Raw genomic sequence first — 24,392 nt, 5'->3', positions numbered from 1 at the left:
CCTTCCTTTTCATTTCCTAATGATCTCTCTGGGTGTAGTTCACCTCTGGTCTCTTCCATAGAACTCATTTCCATTGAACATCCATAGAACTTATTGCTCATATTAGCAATTCTGGCATTTAATGATATACTACCACATTCAATATTACTTTTTCAGGTGCATGTGTTTTGTTCCTCAGGTGCACAGTAAGTTCCTTTGTAATAGAGTTCATGACACATTTCTTTGTACCCTCACAATGCATAGCAGAGGATGTGAATATAGTAAAAATTCACTAACGTGTACACATTAAGAATGTTGCTTTAATATGTTTGGTGCACCGCAAAATTAATCAACTATCTTTATGGTCATAGGTCACTTGTTGCACAAATGCATTTCTTTAGGTTCCATTCTCCTAGAAAGCAAAAATACAAATCTTCCACATTTAAATTAACTTAGACCAGATGATTTTTCCAAACCACTGATCACCTAAATCTCTTACTGCTACGCCAATTTCATAACACTTATGCATGCCTAATAAAATCAAGATAAAAATATTTTTAATTGCATCAAACTACAATTAATATTTTATCATTTTTAAGCTAATTCATAAGACCAGGGAGAATTTTTTTTAAATGTTCTAAAAGATGCATGAGAAAATTCTGTGTAACTAAATAAATACAACATTTTCAATGTTACCCACCTCACAATTCTCTTCTTCTACTTAGCATAGCAGAGTGCAGGCCAAAACCTTATGTTGGGGCCTTAATTTTTAATATTCTGCATGGAATGAAATTAGAATAAAACGTGATACAGAAAAGGGGCCTCTCTTCTTTATTCTCAAAATATGATGTCCTCTATCCTATATAAATCTAAACATTCAGGTCTTCCTAGAATGATAATAAGCATACTTAATTAAACTAATTCTTATTTCTCTCATTTGCCCCATTCTTCCCAGTATCAATCATATTTTACTCCCTTTTGAATTTTAAAAGGGGAGAAATTTAAGACTGAATACCAAATATTAATTCACACTAACTCTTTCAAAACCTCTCAGGATTCTGGAAGGCATTCAAATCAGGAATCTGACTCATATGAGTTATTCTTAAAGGAATCATTACCACCTTTAATAATAACAATATTAATAATTATGTTTAAAATGAGTATTCATTGTGTGCTGACTACCTTACTATTATCTCATTTAATCACGACAACCCTATGAAGTAGGCAATATTATCGCCTTTTTATTTACTGCCTCTACTTTACAGATAAAAATTTTAAATAAAAAATGTTAGCAATCTGCCTAAGGCCACGCAGCTAGTTTAAGGAGAAATGAGTTTTGCATTATGGTTGATCCGTTGCCACAACCCACCCCTCTATCCATTTTACTGGCACCTCTACTAGTGCCATTAACCACACAACTCTTTTTACTCATTTTAACATTTGAAGTTTTGTTAATTCATCGTTCCTTTCGAAGATTGGTAAGAATTAATTACTACTGAATGATTACATTGATTTTTTTTTTTTAGCTAATGGAATTTTTAATGAAAATAATACTAAGGGAGATGATGGGAAACTGCAAGTCTGCAAATCAGCCATAAAAGCAGCCTGTTAAGATTCACAAGATGGTCAGATTTAAAAAAAAAAAAAAAATGAATAGTAAAATTAAATCTGCCTAGTAATTTATTTTGGGGGTGGTGAGGGTGCTGGTGGACATAACCAATAATTCCTAAATAATAAGATTTTCCAGAGATTTTCCTTAGTATATGTTTTTTAAAAAAGAAAACCCATTGCTCTAAGCCTGTGAGACTAACCCTTCTTAGCATCCATTTGCTGGATTTCAATAAGGCATTAAACAGTGTATGTCAAAACTCTTCATCTTGCAAGAAGAGAATGCTAGCCAGCCTTAATGCTTTTACACATGTCTCTTTTCCAGAGTGTCGTTTGCACTTGCTGTAACAACCCCAGCTACAAGGGCCTTTATCTGACAGTCAAAGTTTAAACAGTAATCAACCTGAGAGAAAGAGATTCTTCGTTATTAAAATGGGGGGGGGGAGGGGCCTCCACCAGAAACTTACAAAAATGGGGGTAAGTTGGGGAAGAAACTTAGATAATGGACAAAGAACTAAATCCAAACTCAAAACAACAGGAAGGCCTAATGTTCACCTCTGTGTTCTGGCCTACATATACTATTTTAAACAATTCTAGCCAGAAAAGTATCAAAAATTTAATGCATGCAATAGTGAACTTGCCATCATACCTTCTAAACCTGCTTTCTCATTCCTAGAACAGGTGATGGCCACCTGAGGAATCCAAAGATGTGGGACTTATTCTAGATCTTTTCCTTGCTCTTATATCCCACTACTAGTAACTCACTCACTAAATCTGGATGATTTTACCTTCTAAATATTTATTGAATTTGACCCTCTTCTCCTTTCTTATCACCACTGAACTAGTTTTAACCCCATCTTCTCTTACTAGTGCAATTGCAAGACTGCCTATGTGGAATCTCCTCCCCTCTAATTTCTCCTCCAATCTACTCTTCATATGCCATCCAACTAAACATTTTTCCCTATATAAAACCATTAAAGGCTACTCACTGCCTAAATCAGTAATTATCAAAAATCCTTAAGCTTCTAAATTCAATATTCAAATAAGATTTTATAAAACAATCCCAGCCTGGGGTGTTCTATTTGTAGGAAATGGGGGATCCCTGCTAACTCATCTCCTACCTCCACGCCTACCTGGCTGATATCTGTGAGGTTCCTCAAAGTATATGAAATGCACAGGTGGAAGAATTACATTTAAGTTCTTAGCACCCCACCCCCAATGGCCAGACCCTATCTTCTCTTCCCAGTTTATTTCAGTAATCAGCCCTAAAGATGGCTCCCAACGAACTCCATCTCCCAGTATTCATGCTTTTGTGTAATTCTCTCTCATATTATACCAGGGGTTGTCCGTGTGACCAGTAATAGAATATGACAGAAGTAATAGTATGCCAATTCCAACATTATTTCATAAAAGACATTGCAGCTTCCATATCCCCCCACCTCTTCTTTTGTTCCTTCCTCTCCCTCTTCCTCTCAGATTACTTGTTCTATGAAAAGCCAACTGCCAACTTCCATGTATTAGCTACTCTATAGTCAGGCCCATGTAGTGAAGACCTGAGGTCTTCGGTCAGCAGTCATGTGACTGAGCTTGGACATGGATCCCCCAGCCCCATCCAAGCCTTCAGATAACCTTGTCCCTGTCCGACACCTTGACTATAACCTCATAAGAGACCCTTAACCAGAATCTTAGTTCAGCTGCTCCCAAACTTCTTACCTATAGAAATTTTAAGATAATACATGATTATTGCTTTAAATCAAAAAGTTTTGGAGTAATTTATTATATAGCAATATATAACTAATACATTCTTATTCTCTCACAATTCCTTATCTTGTACTTTTTCCTCTAGTTTGAAGTTGCCCCAGCGACACTATGCTGTTTCCTATCTCTCTCCTATTTTTTTTTTCTTTTATTTGCTTAAAAGGCCCCCTCCTTGCCTTTCTTCCCCCAGCTAACTCCTGCTCCTCACATAGGCATCATATGCTCCAGGAAGCCACCCCTGAAGCTCCAGTTTGGGCTCAGTGATCCTATTTCAACCATTTTTCTCCCAGGAGATATTGGGCCCTATATTTCTAGTATTTACTAGATAAAGAGTAGGATCTTGATAAAAGTTTACTGAACTGAATTATTGATGAGGGCACAGCAGTACTTGGGAAAACAAATTACTAAGAGGTGCTATTCATTTCACTATCTCTGCATGTTCTTAGCGTAGCAAGAAATGGTGCCATTTACTTTTCATTATGCTAAGCTAAACTCAGTATCTCATCAATGGAAAAACGTTTGTATTAATTAACACTTGTCTGTTTTAAACCGTTGTTTACAAGAAAGCTCTCAATACCTTGTTGTTTGGCACCAACACTGGTTCCACCAAGAGTGACCACTAGCAAAAGTTAAGACAAAGCATGGTCCGTGGCTCTTCTGCTAGGCACTGGGATAAATGAACTCCAAAGGGCAGGCAGTGTGCTTGAGGAAGAAAGTGATGGATGTAGTAGAGGGAGGGAGAAATAAAATGAGGTGGGGAGAAGGGGCTGTGTTCAGCTGTACTGCTTGCTAACCATACTATCACTGTAGGCCAAGTGACAAAATAATATAAATAACTCCAAAAGGAGCTTCAGTTAGATTTTCACAGGCCAAAAATAATGATACTCAAAAATGGTTGGGTTTAGAAGATTGCATCTTTTCTCCCTATACAGAGAGGTATCTTGGTGGAAAAACAAAAAGAAAACACAAACTGATAAGCTAAGGTCTATACCCTAAAAACATAGCTCTGGGAAAGGAAGAGTGAAAGGATAGGGACGGGGTGCTAAATTATTGAAAATACTCAGAAGAACAGAAGAAGCAAAAGAACAACTCAAATATTAGCTTCCAGATAAGATTTTAAATCTTTCCTTTTGAATGCATAATATATAATGTTTAATATAAAATATTAAACCAGATCCATACAGTTACAGAACATTGCTTTCTGATAACCAGTATAAAACACCGGTGAAAAGCAAATACTTGGCACAGAAAATAAAATTATGAATAAGAAATAGTAAGTATATGACAGATTTAACAGATTTCTTTATAAAAGATTATAAAAGCATTTTCAAAAGTCTTTCAACGTGATAATGTAATTATGATGGGGAAAATTTTTATAATTGAAAGATAAGAGTTAAGTTGAAAGGCAACATGAAATAAAAACATACAATAAATAATTCGTAAATTAAATGAAAAATGTTCACTTGATATAACAACAAAAAAAATACATCTTTGTGTTTGATTGTATAACTGTTTTTTTCTAAAGAATATTTCTTCTAAATCATTTTAACAATGATATCTTCTTCTATAAAAAGGTTTTTTTGCAAGAATGACAGAGATAGGTAAATTGTTGCTGCTCTTAATTTTATTTTCTGCATTTGTAATCATCTCCTAGTTTATAGAAGATCTTAATATCTACTCTCTGATCCAGTATCTCCCACATGAGAAAACCAAGAGCTCTGGGGTCATTAAAATGGGTACAACTCCAAAAAAGCCACATGAGATAGACATGCCTTCATTATGTAGATAAACGGACATGAAAATGGACATTTCTCAAGACTAATTGGAATTTTTCTTGGAAAGTAATTCAGTGTGCATGCCTATTATATGCATCTTAATATTAATTATGCATTTAAAGGTTAAAGTTAATGAAGCTCATCACCCCAATAATCCTTGTCTACATTGTTATTTAGTCACCAGGGGGAGCTAATACCGCTCTGTGGGTAGGTAGAGTCTTAGAATTAGATTTTTAAAAAAAGGGGGGGGGGAGCGGGATTAAATTGATGTGGTAGTAAATATAATTCAAACATGGTCCACAGTGTCCATAAGGCAAATATATCACACATGCAAAAAAAGTTTTGCATACATCTTTTTTTATTGTTATTAAACAAAGAACCTTGAAAACACTGTCATCAGTTAGTAGAATCTTGCTGTGTGCTTAATAGAGGACATACATAAACCCAGTGACTTATGGATGTCTTCTGTCCTATTAGAGTCTTACTCACCATCCAGATTTTGCACATTCATCCATTTACTGCACTGACTCTTATTTTCTTGGTTTGAAGCACTACTATGATTCTACATTCTAACAGCTTATCATTTGCTCAAAAATACCCCATATAATTACATTATTATTATAGTGAAACAAATGTCTCTTTCCTTTTGCTTAGAATATTTTCTTCTGTTCCAAATATATTTTTTTTAGCACTTTTAAGGTGTGTTCAAAGAGTTCCACCCAATAATCTACTTAAATTCATTCTACAATTCACCCAGGAGACATAATCCCTTTAAACTTTGAGAAGCCCCAATTGGAACAAAGAGGGGAAAAGGGTTCAGACTTTGTGGAATAATCACCTCTAATCGATCAATTTCCCCTGAAGGTAAAGTCGAAAGAAAAGAGGAGTGGAGAGTTCCAGTCCAATTCCTTGAAGTTTAAAGGAACTAAGCCCTGAGGCACAGCATAGGCTGATTCTTGCCTGCCCCTCCTAAGGCCTATTAAGAGGTCATAGATATCTGTGACATTGCTGCCATTCCCCAAAGACAAGATCCCCAGCCATGGACTGAGCACAAAAAGAAAGGATAGGGAATTAGTCTATTTTCAATAGCTACTCTAGCCAACTCACTACCCTATAAAGGAAGTAGGTATCTATCAATCACAGTTACCCTATATTAAAAAAAATTTTTAAGTGCAGTAATACAAAAGTATAAAAAGTCAACATCTTAAGCTTTATCATGTTGAATTTCACATTTTAGGACAGTCTATGTGTGGCAGAAATGTTGTGCACATAGCTAAACATTGCTCTGTTTACAAGTCAGACTGAATGACTGCAGAGGGCCGAGGAAACAGTTGGTCTCTTTTAATTCATTTTCCCCCACAAAAGAGGCCCCACTGTTTCCACATCCCAAATACAGCCCTTCATTTATAATTTTTATACTTCTCCACAGGGACACAGTGACAGCTTTAATTACCATCAATGACCATCAAGGACACGGTGGAAATTCTTGAAGATATTCTCCCATGGTTTGTGTTCTTGACATTTTATTTACAATTTTTAGCAAATAAATTCTGAAACTACAGAATTGGATGATTATATATTCGTTATTAATTATATAACTAAGGCAAAACCATTTATCTGAATCAACTGCGGTTCCATAAGACATCCAAAAGGTAACATTTTTTTAATACACAGACTAATAATGCCAGTTGTCTTCTTGAATTCTATTCATTTCAAAATGCTAACTTCAAAATATCTCAAATTAATCAAGGAGCAGATAATTTGCTAATACAGTCATAGCTAACACAGGATTATTCTCCACTTAGGTTTTACTTGTAAAAAATAAAATGAGTGTGAGAAATCTTCTATTTCTAGGAGATTTCATCTTTCAGGAACTTTCCATTCATAAGCAGTAGCTTTCATGTGATTCAAATGGTATTAACAAAGGCTGAGAGTAAAAACACCTAATTTTAAAAAGAACATCAAAAAATACAGAGAAATTTTCTTAAATTACCCCATCCACCATTCAAACTATTTAATTTTAATAAATTAATACATGTAATAACTCATCATTCACAGTGGGAAAATGTAACTCATAGATACAATCCTTTTGTAAATCCCAATTACAATGTCTAAAGGCATTCAAAGAGCATCTAGGAAATAATGAATCTAAAAATGATTGTTTTATATCCACATTTTGGTAGAGAATTTCACAAACATATCAAGAAGAGAACGGTAGACTACACAGCATTATCAAGTTTTACAAATAGCAAAATCAATGTGGAAGATCACAAAGCTTTCAAAGCAGGTAATAGTTTAACTGACCCTTCCTCTAAAACCAGAAAAAGGAGCTAACTCAGCCAACAGGTCTGAGGTTGGAACTAATTATAGAGGATTGCTTTTTCTCCAGTAAATGCATAGAAGAACTTAGCAAGGGCCCTGCCAGACTAAGAAAATAACACACTTATTAGCCTCACCACTGTCTCTAAAACTGTAAGGAGCAGAGACCCACTGAGTTGTTTAACACATGATGAAATAAATGGTAGTCAAGATACTCTGAGTATTTAGCAAACAATCAGATTAGATGCCAACCATAAATAGCCATCAATAAACAAATCAGACCTTCCTGAAAGCAGCCTGAGCACCCTTGCTTTTTCGGTCTCTTCCCACATCTCGGAATAGTATAGTTTACTTAATGCCCAGTGAAACATGTATGGCTCATCTCATTTAATGTTAACCAAACTAATTCACACAAAATCCCCACATTTTGAAAAGTGATTTAAAAAGTTTTACACAAAGAAACTACATGATATTGATAGTTGAACACAAGTAATCAACAAAACGCGGCAAAGCTGGCCCTCCCACTCCTAGCTCTTTGCCAGCCACCGCATAAAGGAGGGGTAAGAAACACTTTAAGGAGATCTGACCAAATGCCAGAAAAACAAAATTGAGATCAGAAAAATTATTTGAGAAATACCATTATGTTCACCATTAATAATGATGAACCTCATCAAGAACTGTAATAACATATATTTTCTCTTTGGTGGTTTTTGAGATCACTTTTCCAGCTCTCACAACCATTAAAATAAATTGTCAAAATACATGAATCTAGACCAGGACTTCGAAAGAACATCAATTTATTTTCAAAACCTGTTTGGTTCATCTTTACTTCATTTTTCAATTTCTATTTTTGTGTATGTTGTATCATTCATATATGTGATGTATTGATAAATACCTATTATGAAGATGCATATGAATTATTTTTTACCAAAAAGTTTGAAAACCACTAGCCTGAAAAATAAGAACTATGTGCAGGGGGGCTGGGAATGGACTCAACGGAGCCCATGAAACTGCATTTTGGGAGCTTAGAGGATTTCAAGAATGAAGTATGCTGAAAAAGTAAGAAAATATTTTTGGTAGGAAACCAAGAATTGATCAAAATGGAAGAAAAAAGAAAATGAAACATACAGTTCCTTAATATATAAATAATTATATAAAAATTAATAAATTATGAATGAGTTAATATAGAAATTAATATACAAAAATGAAAATAAGTTATAATGACATAAGCCTAATTGATATAAACTAAAAAGTTAAAATGTCACATTTATTTTATGTAAAATATTTCAACTGATTTGAAAAAGAAAACAATATAGTTTCAGTATGCTTCTATGGAAACGATGCTTCATCCATAAAGCACTCGTTTCCCTTATTCCCACTGCCAACAGAACTAGCTGTTATGGTATTTGATTGTCAAGGAGAACCAATCAGTCTTTAATTTAGAAAGGAAAAAAGTCTTTCACTTTTTAAAAAAATTCTTTGGCCAAAAAAATTCCAGACATCTAAAAGTCTTCAGTTCACAAAATCTGTGTGAAGCTTCCAGGAAGTCTCATAAGTTTAAAATCAAAGTAAGTGAACATATACTATTTGATACTGATGTACAGCGTCCACTCCTTGGTTCAGTTTATTTTCCTCAAAAATGTGAACTTGTACAGTAATAATATTTGTAAAGAAGCCACAAATACAGTTAGGGCTTTATCAACCTGGTCTACAAACATGTTCTCCCAAAGTGCAACATCCTTGCTGTCACACATATCTCTACCTACTCATCTTACCAACAGTATGGTGGGCCAGAGGGTTTAGAATGAATACATTGCAATTTAGATTTTTCTGCATTTACACAGAGGCAAATCACATTAATGATGTGAAAGAACACTTAAGAGACAACTCAAGTTTGCAAATTAGCAGGAGAGAAGAGAAAAATGACTCAGAACAACAAGCATACAATATTACCAAATGCACTTTACACATTTATCCTGTGAAGTATAGCTTAGTTTTGATGATTTACAATGCTAGTTCTAACTCGGCTTTGTAAGCATAATAGAGTCTCCGTAATCTCAGCCTTCCTCATAACACCCTGCTATTAAATCTTTGTTGAGAAGTGTGATGAGACCTCTCTGGCTTCCAGCCCTCCCCACCCCCTGAGGGAATTGGCAAGAAATGATAGGGTTTGTGGATTAGTAAAATGAGAGGTTCTCTGTGCTTTTCCCTCTTTAAATATATATTTTGCTAATCTATCTTCTGCACCAGAGAGTCCCAACAGCATTAGAGCGTTGATTTCGCTCCCTTCCCAGACTCTCTTTCCTTCCAAGAAAGAGAGCAAGGCTGGGGCAAGACAGGTGGCTTCCATCTACTGCTGAAATTGAAGAGTAGGATTTAATATTTTTTTCTTTCACCTTTCCCCTTATTCCTTCAAGCAGGGATGAACATAACTTACACATGTTGAATTGTAGACTAGAGGAAATTGCACCATGAGACAAAGAAGAAAGAACTCTTTTTGAGTGCCACCTTGTCCCGTACTATCCTTAGGGACTGTTTCACTTTCTCCTAGATCAGGATGCTTGTCTAGAATAGAGCTCACACTCAAGCATACCACATCAGTGATGAACTCCATGTATTGTGCGTATGACCCTTTAGACCTCTGGGTCTCCTCCTGGACCTACTGTCTGTCAGTTCAGTCCAGGTTACCGATATCTACTCATGAATTGACCTGGGGCATACTCAATCCCTAAGATGACTTTCACATCTAGGTCAAGAATTGATCATCTTGTTCCATATTTGAACTTCATTTTCTAATGCTTGGTCTAGTCTGGGCTCACTTGGCAAAACTATTCTAAGATTTCAAGACTTTTGATATAGAGTGAATCTGTTTCCATCTAGGCATATTCTCATAGGAATGGCCTCACCTTTGGGAATGAAAGTCACCAAAAAAAACAGATCTTAAGGTACCAAGAAACCCTCTGTTAAAGGATGGGAGGAACCTCAAGGGCAGGTTCCTATCAGTTCTCTGACAATGCAACTACTGTAACTCCTATAGGCATATGACAATAGAATATCTCAGTTTTCTGTTCTTTTGCAATTGACAAGTGTTAAGATGTCCTTCTCTCTTATTCTACTCTTTACTTAACTCATGGGTACACTACTCAGAATTCCCTCTTTATTCATGTAAATTGTCCACCAAAGAGTCTTCAGACTAAGGTCTACCTGAGTAAGACAGAACATGTAAGTAAACACTGCAAAATTAATAGAAGGGAAAGGTAAGCCACAAGCAAAGAAAAAAGTTGAGAGGACAGCAAGAGACTATAAAACAGGGAGAAATAAAGAGGAGAAATATGAACAACAAAGAAATTTAGAGTCTTGAAGAAAGGACAGGAATCAGGAAAATTAGCAAAGATACAAATATGGCTAGATGAAGTTAAAAGACAAAAAGAATGAAAAAGAATAATGAAAGACAGAGTAAAACTAAGAATGAGAAGGAAAACAAATAGAAATATACTCCTCTGCTAAACTAGCACTTTGTCCATCAGCGGGGGGCGGGGGTGGGGCGGGGGTGGGAGCAGCAGCACCAAGAAAAGCAGTAACTCAAACAGCAGGAAACAAAAATTAAAAGTCAGACCTCCTAACTTACATTAAAAGGCTATATATACTCAAGGAAGAAGGTAAAAGTATCATGTTACTTTTTTAATTAAAATGCTTCTAGTGTCTTTAATCTTTTCCAGATTAGACCTTTAGCCAATTCAAGTTTCAGCTTTAACACCTTCAACAGACATGAATGATTCCTGGTTTGTTTCTCCCTCTTTTTTGCTCTCTCCCTCTCTCTGATCCTCTTCTGCTTTTCCTCATCAATCTACCAACCTCCCCAAGAAAGCATCCTGAACAACAATAAACAGGACCAAAGTCCATCAGGTTCGCCTTTCCTGAAATGTGTTTCATTAAGTCATAAATAAGCCTCTGTTTTCCTACCTGTGAGTCAAATGTTTTGTTATGTGAGCAGAGACTAAATTCCTTGCTTTAGAAAGCTTAAGATCAAAATATTTTATTAGAGTTTGGGTTTGTTTGTTTGTTTTTTTTGAGAAAAACAATATTTAACCCATAAATATTATCTTCGCCATACTATGAGCTGAAAATCTAGTATTTTCTTCACTGATATTAAAGTTGTGTAGTATAAGAAGAAACAGATATATAATATATAAAGTTGTAAAGGAATATTGTATTTTGCTTCTATTTCATTGAGCTGAACATAAGGATAACTATATGATGAGAACTCAATAAAAAGTAAACACTAAGTAAAATTTAAAGTTTAGTTTTTAACCTTGCACATGAGAGATAACCCACTCTTACCTAAGGTAAGATTTCTTGCTGGCATAGTATGTGCTGGCCATGTCAGTTAAGTTCCCATTTCTTTACCCTAATGTTAGTGTTGATTCCACACCAATAAAGCTTCCTTTAAAGAACTAACTATTCCACTGAAAATAGAATCGGACCCACTGCCCGCATTTAGTAGGATTTTCCAAAACTTATTCACTGAGGAAAAAATGTATTAAATGAAGTCAATTAAATGTATGAGCTAGAAAATGCAAATAAACCCACAAAGAATACCTATATATACCAACAAAATGCTAAAATTAAAAAGACTAGTAACACAAATATTAGCAAGGATGCACAACTGGAACTCTCAGACATTACTGGTGGGTGTGTAAAATGGTGTAAACAATGGATAAAGGTTCAGAAGTTTTCATACAGTTAACCATACCCCACCCTACTCCCACAACCCAGCAATTCCTACTTATTAAGCAACTCCTGCTTATTAACTCAAGAAAAATAAAACATATGTCCACAAAAAGGTCTGTATAGAAAGGTCCACAACAATTTTATTCACAATAATCACAAACTAAAAATAACCAAAATATCTAACAGCAGGAGAATCAAAAACAAATTATAAGATGAAATACTGCTCAGTGATAAAAAAAAAAAGAACAAATTACTCATATACACAACATAAAGAATCTCACAGACATATGCTGAACAAAAGAAGCTGGACCATAAAAAAAAAAGTACATACTGTGTGACTTCCCTTATAAGACATTCTAGAACAGTCAAAACTAATCTATAATTTAAAAAACTTAAAAGCTAGTTACTTCTAGTAGAACATTATTGATTGGAAAGGGGTACGAGGGAAATTTCTAGGGTGCAAGCAACTATCTTAAAAGAAATGTGAATCACAATGGTATATGTATTTTTTCAAAATTCATCAAATGATACACTTACAATTTATATATTTCACTGTATGTAAAAGTTATGCTAAAAATTATAACAATATTTATAAACGACATTTAAGCTTGTTAGTTGGTCTGCTTATCATGATGATATGAATAAGCAATTTTGGAACTTTTAATGTATATTCTAGATTCAAGAACATGAGTAAACATATTGAAGATGATAGAAGCTAGGTTTCTCACTGCTAAAAAAGGTAGGAAAAGGAAAGGAAAAACACTAAGATGTACCAGAAGTGTTGGATTTAATTAGAGGTGCCCATAAAAACATATGGTTCTTATTAAAGAGAGAAAAATATACTTATGTGTATATATGTGTGTTTTATGAATTATATTCAATATACTATATTCAATATACATATACATTTCCTAATTCTGTCTACTGAAAGGTCTACTATAATCGATATACCTATAACAACGAGCACACCGTGCTCATATATTGGTTTCTAAATACCTTCGTTCTCTTAAAGGAACAAGGGCCCCTTGGAAAAAAGGCTGATTGCAGGACTGAGACAAGAACATGATGAGCCTGGAGCATCTAAATGCAGCAGAAACTAAGTAAGTCCTCAAACAATGATGGAGACATAGTAAACTGACACAGGACCCAGTCTGAACGAAATCCCACTGGCTAAATCTTGGGCATTCTGGATCTCAAAATGATAGTACTAAATTATGACCTACGGAATAAAACTTCAAAAGTACATGGTGATATGAATAAACAAATGAATGAATAAGAAAGAACAGTATAACAGGAGGCCAACTAATACAAAAATACAAAAATTGTAGAGTTAACATAGATATTTTAGGATGAGTATATTTACATAATGACAAAGTATCTTCCCACAAATTGCTTATTATTTACAAAAGAAAAATAGTAACTTTACACTGGAAAAAATTGGTGGACACCACCTTAAATGAGTATTCACTGTTGACTCACATTGGGACAAATCAACATCACTCATTTCGGGATCTGACGGCCTGAGAAGAGCACTTCACTTGGTGGTGTTCTTGCCATGCACGTACATAAATAACTTGAATTTAATCATGAGGGAACATCAAATAAACCCAAATACAGAGGGTTATCCTATAAAGTAGCTGGTAGGTACTCATCAAGAAAGGCAAAGAAAAGCTGAGAGGTCATTCCAAGTGAAGGGAAAGAAAAGAGACCTGACAATTAAATGTTATGCATGACCCTGAATCCTAGAAGAGGAAAAAAAAAAAAAGAGCTCTAAAGGATATTATTGAAACAATTGTTGAAATTTAAACTTTGATTGTGGATTAGATAATAGTATTCTACAGTGTTAAATGTTATCTTTCCTGATTTTGAATAGTGTGCTGTTGTCATGTAAGAGAATGTATTTGCTCTCAGGAAATATGCAGGATATATTAAGAAGAGTGTGATGTCTCCAACCTTCTCTCAAATGATTAAGAAAAACTGATGAAAGAGAGACAATGATAAAGTAAATGGTGTAAACTGTAAACAGTTGGTGAATCAGGTAAATGGTATTATGGGAGTTACACATACTATGCTTGTAATTTTTCTATGAATTTGGAATTGTATCAAAATAAAATTTACCGAAAACAACAAAAAGTAGGTACACGGTCAATGTTCATATAAGCTTCATCAATTCCCATTCTTATGTTCCAAAAACTGAAAATGGGTTTTCTGAAAGAAAATAATAAACTTAATGCAATCCCTTCTTGAGAAGCCACAGTGCACCTTAATAAAGAAGTCTATTTAATTGGATTTAATCCAACATTTTCACAATAATCTGTATCAAGAAACCTTGTTAAAATGGAACACCTATTAAAATCTTACAAAAATATCAATATTCTGTGGAAAACAGTTGGAGAACCACTTGCCTAGTAAATACATTTCCTATACATGGTTAATTGAAGAAAGATTTGTGCTAAGAAAATAAGATAGAGGAAGAGAACTACAAACACACACACACACATACACACACACACACGCACGCACACACACACACGCAGTGTCAGCTTCCAATATAGCAAGAGAAAAATGAATGAGTCTAAAAAAAGATATCTACCTAAAATGTCCCACTTAGTCTTATATAGTACATTCTTGTATATTTTTATTAATATATTTTTAAAGAAGGTAGAAATCTGGTAAATCAAGCTTTAGTTTTAGATAACAATTAAATTCAACAGGGCATGCTTCATGTCATTTTAAATCTGATTGTTCCCATGAACTGTATAGCAGCATAGCGTCTGTGCCTTAGTGAATACCTATTACGGGCCAAAGTCTCAGAGACTACAATGATGAATAAGACAGTTCCTGCCATCCACGAGCTTTCAGTCTAATGAAGGAGATGGAAAAGTTAATACATGCAGTAAAAACTGTGATACTCAAGAATAAATAAGCACCGAACTTTATGGTAACACAAAAATGCACCAAACTCAGCCAGAGAAGGATCAAGAAAAGTTCCCTTGAGGAGATAATATTTAAACTAGAACAATGTAATGCATACTAAATTTCTTTGAAAAAAATATTCAGAAGGTATTCTTAAACTTTATTTCAGCTACCCAGTGTTAGCACCTATCAGGCATTACTGTAATTTGAGAAAAAAGTGGAAATGAAAATATATCCATTAACTATTAAAATCTAGGTACAATTCGAAAGCTAAGAAAAACTGACACTGAGTTTGCCCTAAATCACCATCTTAGAATACTTTCTAAAGCACTTCTAGACTTACTTAGCTAGGTATTTAAGAATAGGAGTAAAATAATTAGAAGGGGGGAGGGGAAATGAACTGAAAAATCAGAAATAAAACAGTGAGAAGACAAGAAGTGATAAGTATTGTTTACCTGTCAGCTGACATTGATTAATCTTGTGTTCCGTGATATCGCTCAGTGATTCGAACACCTGCAGGCAGCTGTCACAGCTGTGCACAGCCTCGTCCTCTAACTCCTCTCCGTCTTCCGGCCTCTTCTTACAGTCTATTGCCTCTCCATCTTCAGCCTTGTCTTCAAGTTTACAGTTGGGGTCTGAAAAAAATCAAAACTGTAAGTATTGAGTTTAAAGACAGGTTATTTTAAAGTAACATTTAATCTTCTTGCTACCAAAAACAGAAACACAATTTTCCTCAAAGTTGCAACGGGAGGGCTTTATGGCAGATTTTATTACAGAAGAATAAAAAGTGAGTCTTCCCTAAAATTTTTCAGTTTGTGATGTCTGAGGTTTTTCTTTTCTTCTTCACTATGTAGCCCTTTTCCCATCTCCTCTTCCAAATAATTTGCCACCCTTATGGTTAACTTTGCCACTTTTTCATAGTCTTTTTTTTGGGGTTGGGGGGTAGCTTTAAAAAAGAGAGACAAGTCATTTTTAAAATTAAACAGTCTCCAATGGAAAGAGGAAAAAAAAACCACTGTGCTTAAGAATGAATTTCTTTTCTGTTAAATATACTCTTTCATGAGAAATTACCAGAATTAGCCAAAAGTCTAGAATAAGCTAAGCTAATTACCATAGGCACGAAATTGACCTTTACTTAAGAACTGGTCAAAACACACAGTTACCCCATTATTTGCTAGACAGTGATAGCAAAATAAGCTCTACTACACAGCCAAATATTCTTACAAACACAACTTCAAGTGTAAATACCTTGTTATGTCTGTTGTTTTGAAAATCAGCAAAAAATAAAACAAAATACACAAAGAAAAATTTTAAATTATAATCTAGTCAACAATTTGAGTTGGCATTACCAACATTGAAAACTAAAAAATGGGAAAACGAAAAATAGTTCCATTTTAATCCTAAGCATGCTACGAACATAGCAAGGGGGAATTAAAGAGTAAAATACAAGTAATGTTTTCACATAAAACTCAATAAATACTTGAAATACTTGTTTGATTTTTTATGCTATCCTTTGGCTTGTTTTAGAGAGGTATCTCCAAACATCATGGCATTGCTGCCCCTCTTTGCAGAAAAGCAAAAGGAGGGAGGGAGAGAGAGACTATGCCTGTTTAGGGATAATGAGGACCATATAATCTATGACTTAATTTATGGGACATTAATTTCTAATAGCAAAAAGTCCTCCAAAGTCAGAAATAAATTATGTCTCAAAATAGAGTAATTAGTTACAAAAGAGTTGTATCGAAATATCTAAGAAATATGTAATGCATTATCTGTAGTCAATTTTTTCTAAATGGGAAGATAAATATTTGAAATGTTATAATCAAGAATTCAGAAACAAAATTAGTCCAAATTTCTTAGAAAAGTCCATAAGTATCTTAAAGTGCTTTCTGCTATCTTGCATGGAATAACACTTCTACAAACCCTACTTCTACAGGTAACTATGCTCCCTTTTTGCTGGCAGTTGTTTCAAAGCCTTTCTTCATGTCTGCAATAAACTTAACTATATCACCACCCTTCAAACGATTCACATATGCCAAAATCAACTCACATTCGACATACAGAGTAATCTCTTGGGTTTAAGAAAAAAGCAGAATTCCCATCTCAAAGAGCAAGTAGTTTTGTTTGTTTGTTTGTTTGTTTGTTTAAAAAAGAATGTAACGTTTAAGTAAATTGGTAATTTGGATTGATTCGCCATCTGGAAAATTATTATCTCAACACTCTACACAGTGCCCATTTCAACATACTGGGGTTTAGACATCTCATTCCTGGGGGAGTAATCACAGGCTCTTTTTCGTTTGGCTTGTACTTTGGCCAGCACAGCACCGTGTCCAGGTGAGTGCTTAGTAAATATTATTTAGTGATGATGAGAAAGCAGAGAAGGAAGAAAAAGAGTACATAAAAAGTCCTTTGCTGATATTTTTTCTGAAAACAGGAACAGACAAGTTACCTTCAAATTAGAAAACACCTACATGACTACATTTTTCAAAATCAGCAATATATGATCCACCACATTTGGCTTTGCTGGTTTCAAATGTTTCATCTATAGCTACAGACACAACAAATGGATAATGGTTCAAAGACCTCAAACAAACTAAAACCAAGTGGTAAAACACTGCCAAATTAGAGAGTAATTCAGGAAAATAAATAACTGTCCTAATTCTGGCAAATTGGCCCTTACACCATTAAATATTTGTTGGAAGGCAGCATGCACACACTGAATACTTAGTTGTTTAGCATGAGTTTCTAGTTTCTCATAAAACTGACAGCACTCAGGGAAATGTAGGTGCTAGGTCTGAATTTTAATATGATTATTTAAATGCTACACATCAAGTTTGCAGGCCTGTTTGTTTTTAAATAAGGAGACACTCTGAATACTTTAAGTAGTATGCAGAGAAAAATGATAAAAACTTGCCTTCCTTATTATTCAAGAATACGAACACTTTACATGAATCCAATATCAAAAATATAAAATAAGAATGCACACATGAAGCGTTAGCTCATTAAAGCTAAAGAATGACTCCAGTCCATGCGCTGACACTGTGGCTAATTATTAAAATAAGGGTCATTTTAAGACTAATAAAAAATGTTTTTGTTTCCATTTCTGCATTTACAGATAGAACCCTTCAGGGGCTGAAGTCAGTCAAGCTTATTCACTTCTGCTGCAACTTTAGGATGCATGCTCCAGCCAACTGGCGAATTTGTTTTTAGGTCACCACTTAAGAGGGACCCTCTGGGGGGGAGGGTGCAATTATAGCCTATGATGCCTTGGTGTAATGAGTGCTGGAATCTTAGTCTCTCTCCGATTTTTTTTTTTTCTAATCTCTATTTTCATGGAGAATTCTTTCCCACCTGTTCAAAAGATGTGTTTACTTGTGGTACAGGTTTCCATTCCTATCGTCAGTTGATGTAGGAAGATTCTAGAAAGCTTACATTGTCAACCATTTCTTTCCCACAGGCGGCTACACTTCAGTAATTACACATGGCCTTAGTTATGTAGTTTTTATAAAGTCCTTTGAGATCCAATCATAAAAAATAATTGTATTACTCTGCTAGCCATTCAAACCTCTGACTTCAACCTAAGGGGTTATAAATACAAGGTCCATGCCTGTAAGTACTGCCCCACCCAACATCACGGCAAAAAAGGACAATTGTTCCTCCAGCTCTATTGTACTATAAACCCACCTGAGGGGCAATATTTTTAAATATCCACATAAGCCTATACTGGGACTACAAACCCCATCATAGCTGCAGGCACTGCTCTGTCCTTTGCCCTAAAGGATGCCTCCAAACGCATTACATCCATCACTACAATCGCACTTGCACCACCGACTTTCCGGCCCATCCCTTCAAAAGGGCGCTATGAGGCACTGGATTTACAGTGTTCTGACCTGTATAAAAGCCTTAGTTTTGGAACAAAGACACAATTATTATTATAAAAATGAAGGGCAGCTTTCTGTTTTCAATCTTGTTAATATTATTTATGAATGTAATTTTTAAAAAAGTCTGATTTTCCCTTTATTGTGTCCTCTGGCAGGTGGTTCTTTTCTTCTCATCCTTCTCTTCATAAGGGTTGTTATTGCCATAACTTGATTTAATAAAATTACAACATTGGGGAAAATGAAAAATTGCACTGGCTTAAAAGTGTTGGAGGCCATAAACCCATGGACTTCAATTAATTTCAAGTGTGGGATCAGTTTAAGGCCAACCAGCAGAAATTCTATTCTGTCCATGTAAAAATGAGGTTTCACCACATTTACTTTTTATAACCTATATAAAAGTCAAGTAAAAGTAATGAATATCTAAAAGCCATCTCAGTGGACTGGCAAAGACTATCTGTATTCTTGAAACTCATCTTACATATTTCTCCTTGTGCAACAAGGATCCCATGCCTGATCAAAGCGAAAATGTCAAACCACGGAGAAAACAGCCCAATTTCCAATCCATTTCACTGCCTACAAATAGACCTCCTTCCAAGCCACTTCTGCATGGAAAAGCACTGGCAAAAGAAAGAAAAACTAAGAGATCATGTGGTTATAATTACTACCAGGCAAGGAATATTTCTGCAGCTCAGTGGTAAAGTAAAACTCTGTCGCTCTCTGCTCCCAATAGTGTCCATCGCAAAACAACTGCCTCATTAAATCTCTGCAGTAAGATTAATATGCCGTAGCTGCACTACATTTATAACTTGGTACTCTATAAAAAGCACATTTAATGGTAAGAGCCAGAGCCTAGATACAAAGTATTACTATAAAAACTCCTGGCAGCCAGTACACAGTGCAGGCCCTCTGTCCTTCTTGTAGGAGATATAAATGAGGCTTTTCCTGGTTCATTCCAAGCCTGAAGCCCTACCTTAAAAACCAGAGTCAGATTTTATGAGAGTAGCAGAAACACAAGATTCTGAGGATGATGTAAACATGAATGCAATAAGATTACTTAACAACTAAGATTGGCGCAAGATGAATGAACCCAAAATACTCCACTTACACACACACTTACACACACACACACACACACACACACACACTCATACACACGTGCAAACTTAAAACCAGACCATTTCCTAACATTTGTTCTCTGATCATAGCCAGCTTTTCACCAAATTAAACAACTGTGGCATATATTAATCTAAAATCCACCCACACAGTGCCAATAAGTTCAAGAAACTACCGATTAAAAAAATTCACACTGCCTTAAAAAGAAGTCCTACCTTCACTGTCAGGACCGTGACCTTCTGGATCTTAATTATCTAAAATTATAGAAAATAAATGATCAAGAAAATGTGGGCCCACTGCTACATGATAGTGGACTAGTACAAATATAATGTTTCTTTCTATTACTTTAGAAAGCTGCTTAAGTTCTTTATTCCCAGAATATCTCCAGAAAATAAAAAGGACAGTAAAACCCGGTGTCTTATTTTCAGGAACCCTATGATGAATAAGTCAACAAATAATTTAAACACATATGTCCTAAGCTCAAATCCCCCCAAAATCATTATAAATGATGCACCTCAGGTTAACAATCTTCTTGTGTCAAATAATTATAATTCTCTAATGCTCTTTTTAAAGTTCACGTGTATACACATAAACCCAGCCTTCTGGTGTTTATTTACATACTTAGAAGCCCTGTTCCTAAAGAGAAAATCAAGTATTATCTCTTTAGAGCAAACCATGCCGAAAAGCACTCCTCTCTTACAAGTGTGTGCAAATCACATTCACTGATTTACCTGGATACTTTTTAAGAACGTAGGAAAAGTAACCTTCAGGCTACAAAGAGTTAACAAGGAGCACAAAGCCTTCCTAGTTTTAGAAAACCAAAGGGCGGGATCATTATTTTGTGCTTTCTGGGCTCTAGATATGCATTCTAACTTGAAATCCCCTAAGATGAAAACAGATTTAGGGAAAATAAATCGCACACTGTTATAAAATGGCAAGCAGGCTCTAATGAAGGAATGCGGCATTACCAGACTGTGTAGTCGTCTGGCCCACACCAGCCTGCTGGTCTGCTGCCTCATTTTTTTTCTACTGTCAAGAAAAGATAAACAAACAAACAAAACAAAAACAAAAGCAATAGGTGGGGTGGCTAAGGAGGTGGAGTGGCTAAGGATGAGCATACAAGAACAGAGCCTCAGCATGGTAGGACAGTAACAGCAATCTAAAGCAGAGACCTGGCTGGGCCCAACAGGTCCAAAGAGCTCATGTGGTTAAGGATGAAAATGTGCCTTTTTACTTTTTCCACAATGTTTATTTTCTATCTACTCTATTCTCTGAAAGTCATTAAAGTGTTCAACACACACACACAAAAAGAAATCTTTTCATATACTTGTTCTTTCCTTCGTCTATAAAATCTTCTCAGAATGAATTATCTCTATGTTAAACAAAATCGCACTGTTGAAGTTTAGAATGTCTGTGGTTTTACTTGATTATTCTACAGGTCTATCATGGTCCTTAAAGGCCAAAGAGAAATATCACACATGCACTATTATCAAGGAGAACATGCCAAATGTGAATTTATTACCATTCTCCTATCTACAATGAAAGTCCTCTTAGGAGGATGATGAGTGGGAGGAAATTAGCGTTGAGAGAGGTTAAACACACAGGCGAGTGCGCACACGTGCGCGCACACAAATACACACACACACACACACACACACACACACACACACACTTTGGAACCAAAGAAAGTTTCTCCTCTTTCAATCAGAATCCTATCCAAATTTCTTCTTCTACTTAGTCCCTCTTTATCTTTAACGTGAAATTTAGCAGAGAGCAATTTCAGCACCTCGATTTTCATATAAAGAGTATTTATAAACATATTCCTACCTTAAAGTCATTTAACTTTCAAACTGAATTACTATGGCTGCCTATAAACATATTCCTACCTTAAAGTCATTTAACTTTCAAACTGAATTACTATGGCTGCCTTCAGTAAACAAGAATTTACTGAGCACTAACTAGGCAAACACAGGCATTTGGCTAAGGCCCTGTAGATGCAAAGTCTAAGACTTGGGCCCTGTCCTAAGGAGCCTGCGTTCCTCTGCAGAGCTTCTCAACTACTGAGTCAAAGTGGGTTCAGTTGTTGAAGGTTACAGATCCTTTCAGTCCTTGAAGTGGCCAGGTAGAGTTTGGGCTGACTAGAAACAGCAGGCCTGTTGCCTCTCCATTTACCCAAGTGTGTCATTCAAAACTTATTTTTCTGCCTATGCCACAACAAGAGAAGGGCTGGCAAGCACCAGAGCAGCAGGAGAGATAGATGAGTAAATCAATGACTGCAGAAGGCAGATGGATGAACTCACAGACAAGGGGCATTTAAATCAGATAGGGCAGAGCAGAAAAATTTTACCCAAAGAAGAGCAACTTGGGCTAAGTTTTAAAGGATGAGTAGCACTGAGGACAAGAAGAAAATAATTCTCCAAACGGAGGAAACGTATGTAAAGCCACAGCTGCATAAAACAACATGATGCCTTCTAGGAAGTGCGACTGAGGGGCTATTCAAATCAGGGGAACTGGATAGACTGGAAAGAAATGAGGGCAGTGGCAGAGACAAGGCTGGAAAAGTAGCTAGGTCATGAAGTTACTACTGTGCTCTGTCTAAATGTTAACTTCGGCACTATGAGAAGTCATTGAAGGATTTAAGGAAGAGTGACCGATCTTGTTTACATTTTAGAAAGATGCTCCACTGGTAATTGAAAGAATGGGGTGAAAAGAGACCAGATATTAATTCTAATATTTCTTTTATTCCATCTTTTAAAAAAAAATCATTAACTATTAATTTAATAAACTAACATGATTCTACAGGTAGTTCATAATCCTTTTTACAAGACAATGTATTAACACTAAACCATTACTTTTAATAAGACTCAAATAAATATATTAAAACATTCATTTTAAAGAGTGTAGCCTTTTCGTGCAAAAAAAGTAGAGTGAGAAACCACAAAGGGTAATAATAATAATAAGAAGTAAACAGGATAAATATTAGATGGAAGGAAGACGAAAATGGGTATAGAAACTCAAAATCACCTAACCTAATAAAGAAAGAAAAGATTGCCCTGCTAAAGATTTTTCTAGATGAATGTTTTTCAGTGAACTAACCAATGTTTTTTTGAAGTTTGTTTTGTTTTGGGGGGACTTTTTGGAATACAGCTTTGATTGCCAGATCTGAGTCTCTTCACTCTTCCAACTGATGTCTTAAGGTCCAACAGTGTTGGTTAACTGTGAAGGGGCTGTTGATATCTGAATCTCGTATAGTCCCTAACTTCCTACAAAACAAACAACTTCTATATCCCTCTGCTTAATCTTAAATCAAGTTTCATGGACCTTTTCTTCCATTTTTTATAAGAAAAATATTATAAAAATATTTTTAATATCCAGATACACAGGTATTAATTCTCCACAGCAAAGAGATTTTAAACTGCTAAAAGTCCACTTTGGAGGAAAACAAATTATTTAAAAGCATTTATGTGTAATCTTTAGCACATAATGACCAGATATACTGAAAAATGCTTCTTAGGACAATTATAATAATAAATGAAACATTAAACTTTAGATATTTGGATGTTTGAGAAAGGGTCTAGTTAGTTATTTCCTCTTTAAACGTAATAAGTCATAACTATAGTAGCATACGTAGGAAGCATTACACCACCTCAGCAAAAGAAAATCTGAAGCAAAAAGCCTTTATATTCCAGACATCATATTTTCTGATACTTTTACTAACTTTGTTATTACTTCAGCTATTTTAGATAATATCAATCCAGTTGTAACAATATTTCTGAATTGGACACTTAAAGTTAACTATCAACATTTACTGAAACACTAGCCTAGGGAGAAAGTGTTTTTCTTTAGTTCTGAACAAGAAACATTCTCTTGCTGCAATGTAACAAACAGTATTCCGTCTTACATTTTGAAAAGGTAAACAATCTCATTTACAAAAATCACACCAATACTATTGCTCAAATCTCTTGATTAGTAACTTTACTTTTTCTAATTTAGGGAGTTCTTCCTCTTAATTTCAATGATATATTTGAAAGATAGGGACACATCTAGATTTGTCTAACTGGAATCCTGTTACTCAGAAACATGAAAAACTTCATTTGTTTGTTTTTGTTTTTTCCCCTATTCGGCAGCTCTAACTGATTCTCAAACAAACTAGGAATTAAACTGCTGTTAAAATAAAGTGGAAAATAATCTGAAAACAAATTTCTAAAAGGCTCTTTTCTTTCCTAGGTGGCACACAAGTGGAAGGCCCATCTTTCTAAGAAGTGATCCCACTCAGGAAGATAAGAAAGTGATTTCTAAACAACTGCTTTGG

General features: G+C 35.1%; 1 protein-coding gene across 4 annotated transcripts in view; it reads right to left on the bottom strand.

The window, feature by feature from the left end:
* ZNF521 (zinc finger protein 521) overlaps window positions 1-24,392 on the bottom strand; it is a 269,739-nt gene that overhangs the window by 225,945 nt on the left and 19,402 nt on the right. For all 4 annotated transcript variants that reach the window (XR_002780401.1, XM_023530847.1, XM_011360408.2 and 1 more), the window contains one exon: window positions 15,542-15,721. Coding sequence is in view for 2 of the 4 variants with exons in the window: in XM_023530847.1 (XP_023386615.1) it covers window positions 15,542-15,721 (180 nt within the window). In the remaining 2 variants the exon portion in view is untranslated. The remainder of the gene's footprint in view (window positions 1-15,541; window positions 15,722-24,392) is intronic.

This window comes from Pteropus vampyrus, unplaced genomic scaffold (genome assembly GCF_000151845.1).
Source record: "Pteropus vampyrus isolate Shadow unplaced genomic scaffold, Pvam_2.0 Scaffold55, whole genome shotgun sequence".
Classification (NCBI taxonomy): Eukaryota; Metazoa; Chordata; class Mammalia; order Chiroptera; family Pteropodidae; genus Pteropus; species Pteropus vampyrus.
The sequence above is the reverse complement of the archived record's forward strand: the minus strand, read 5'-3'. Positions and strand labels throughout refer to the sequence as shown.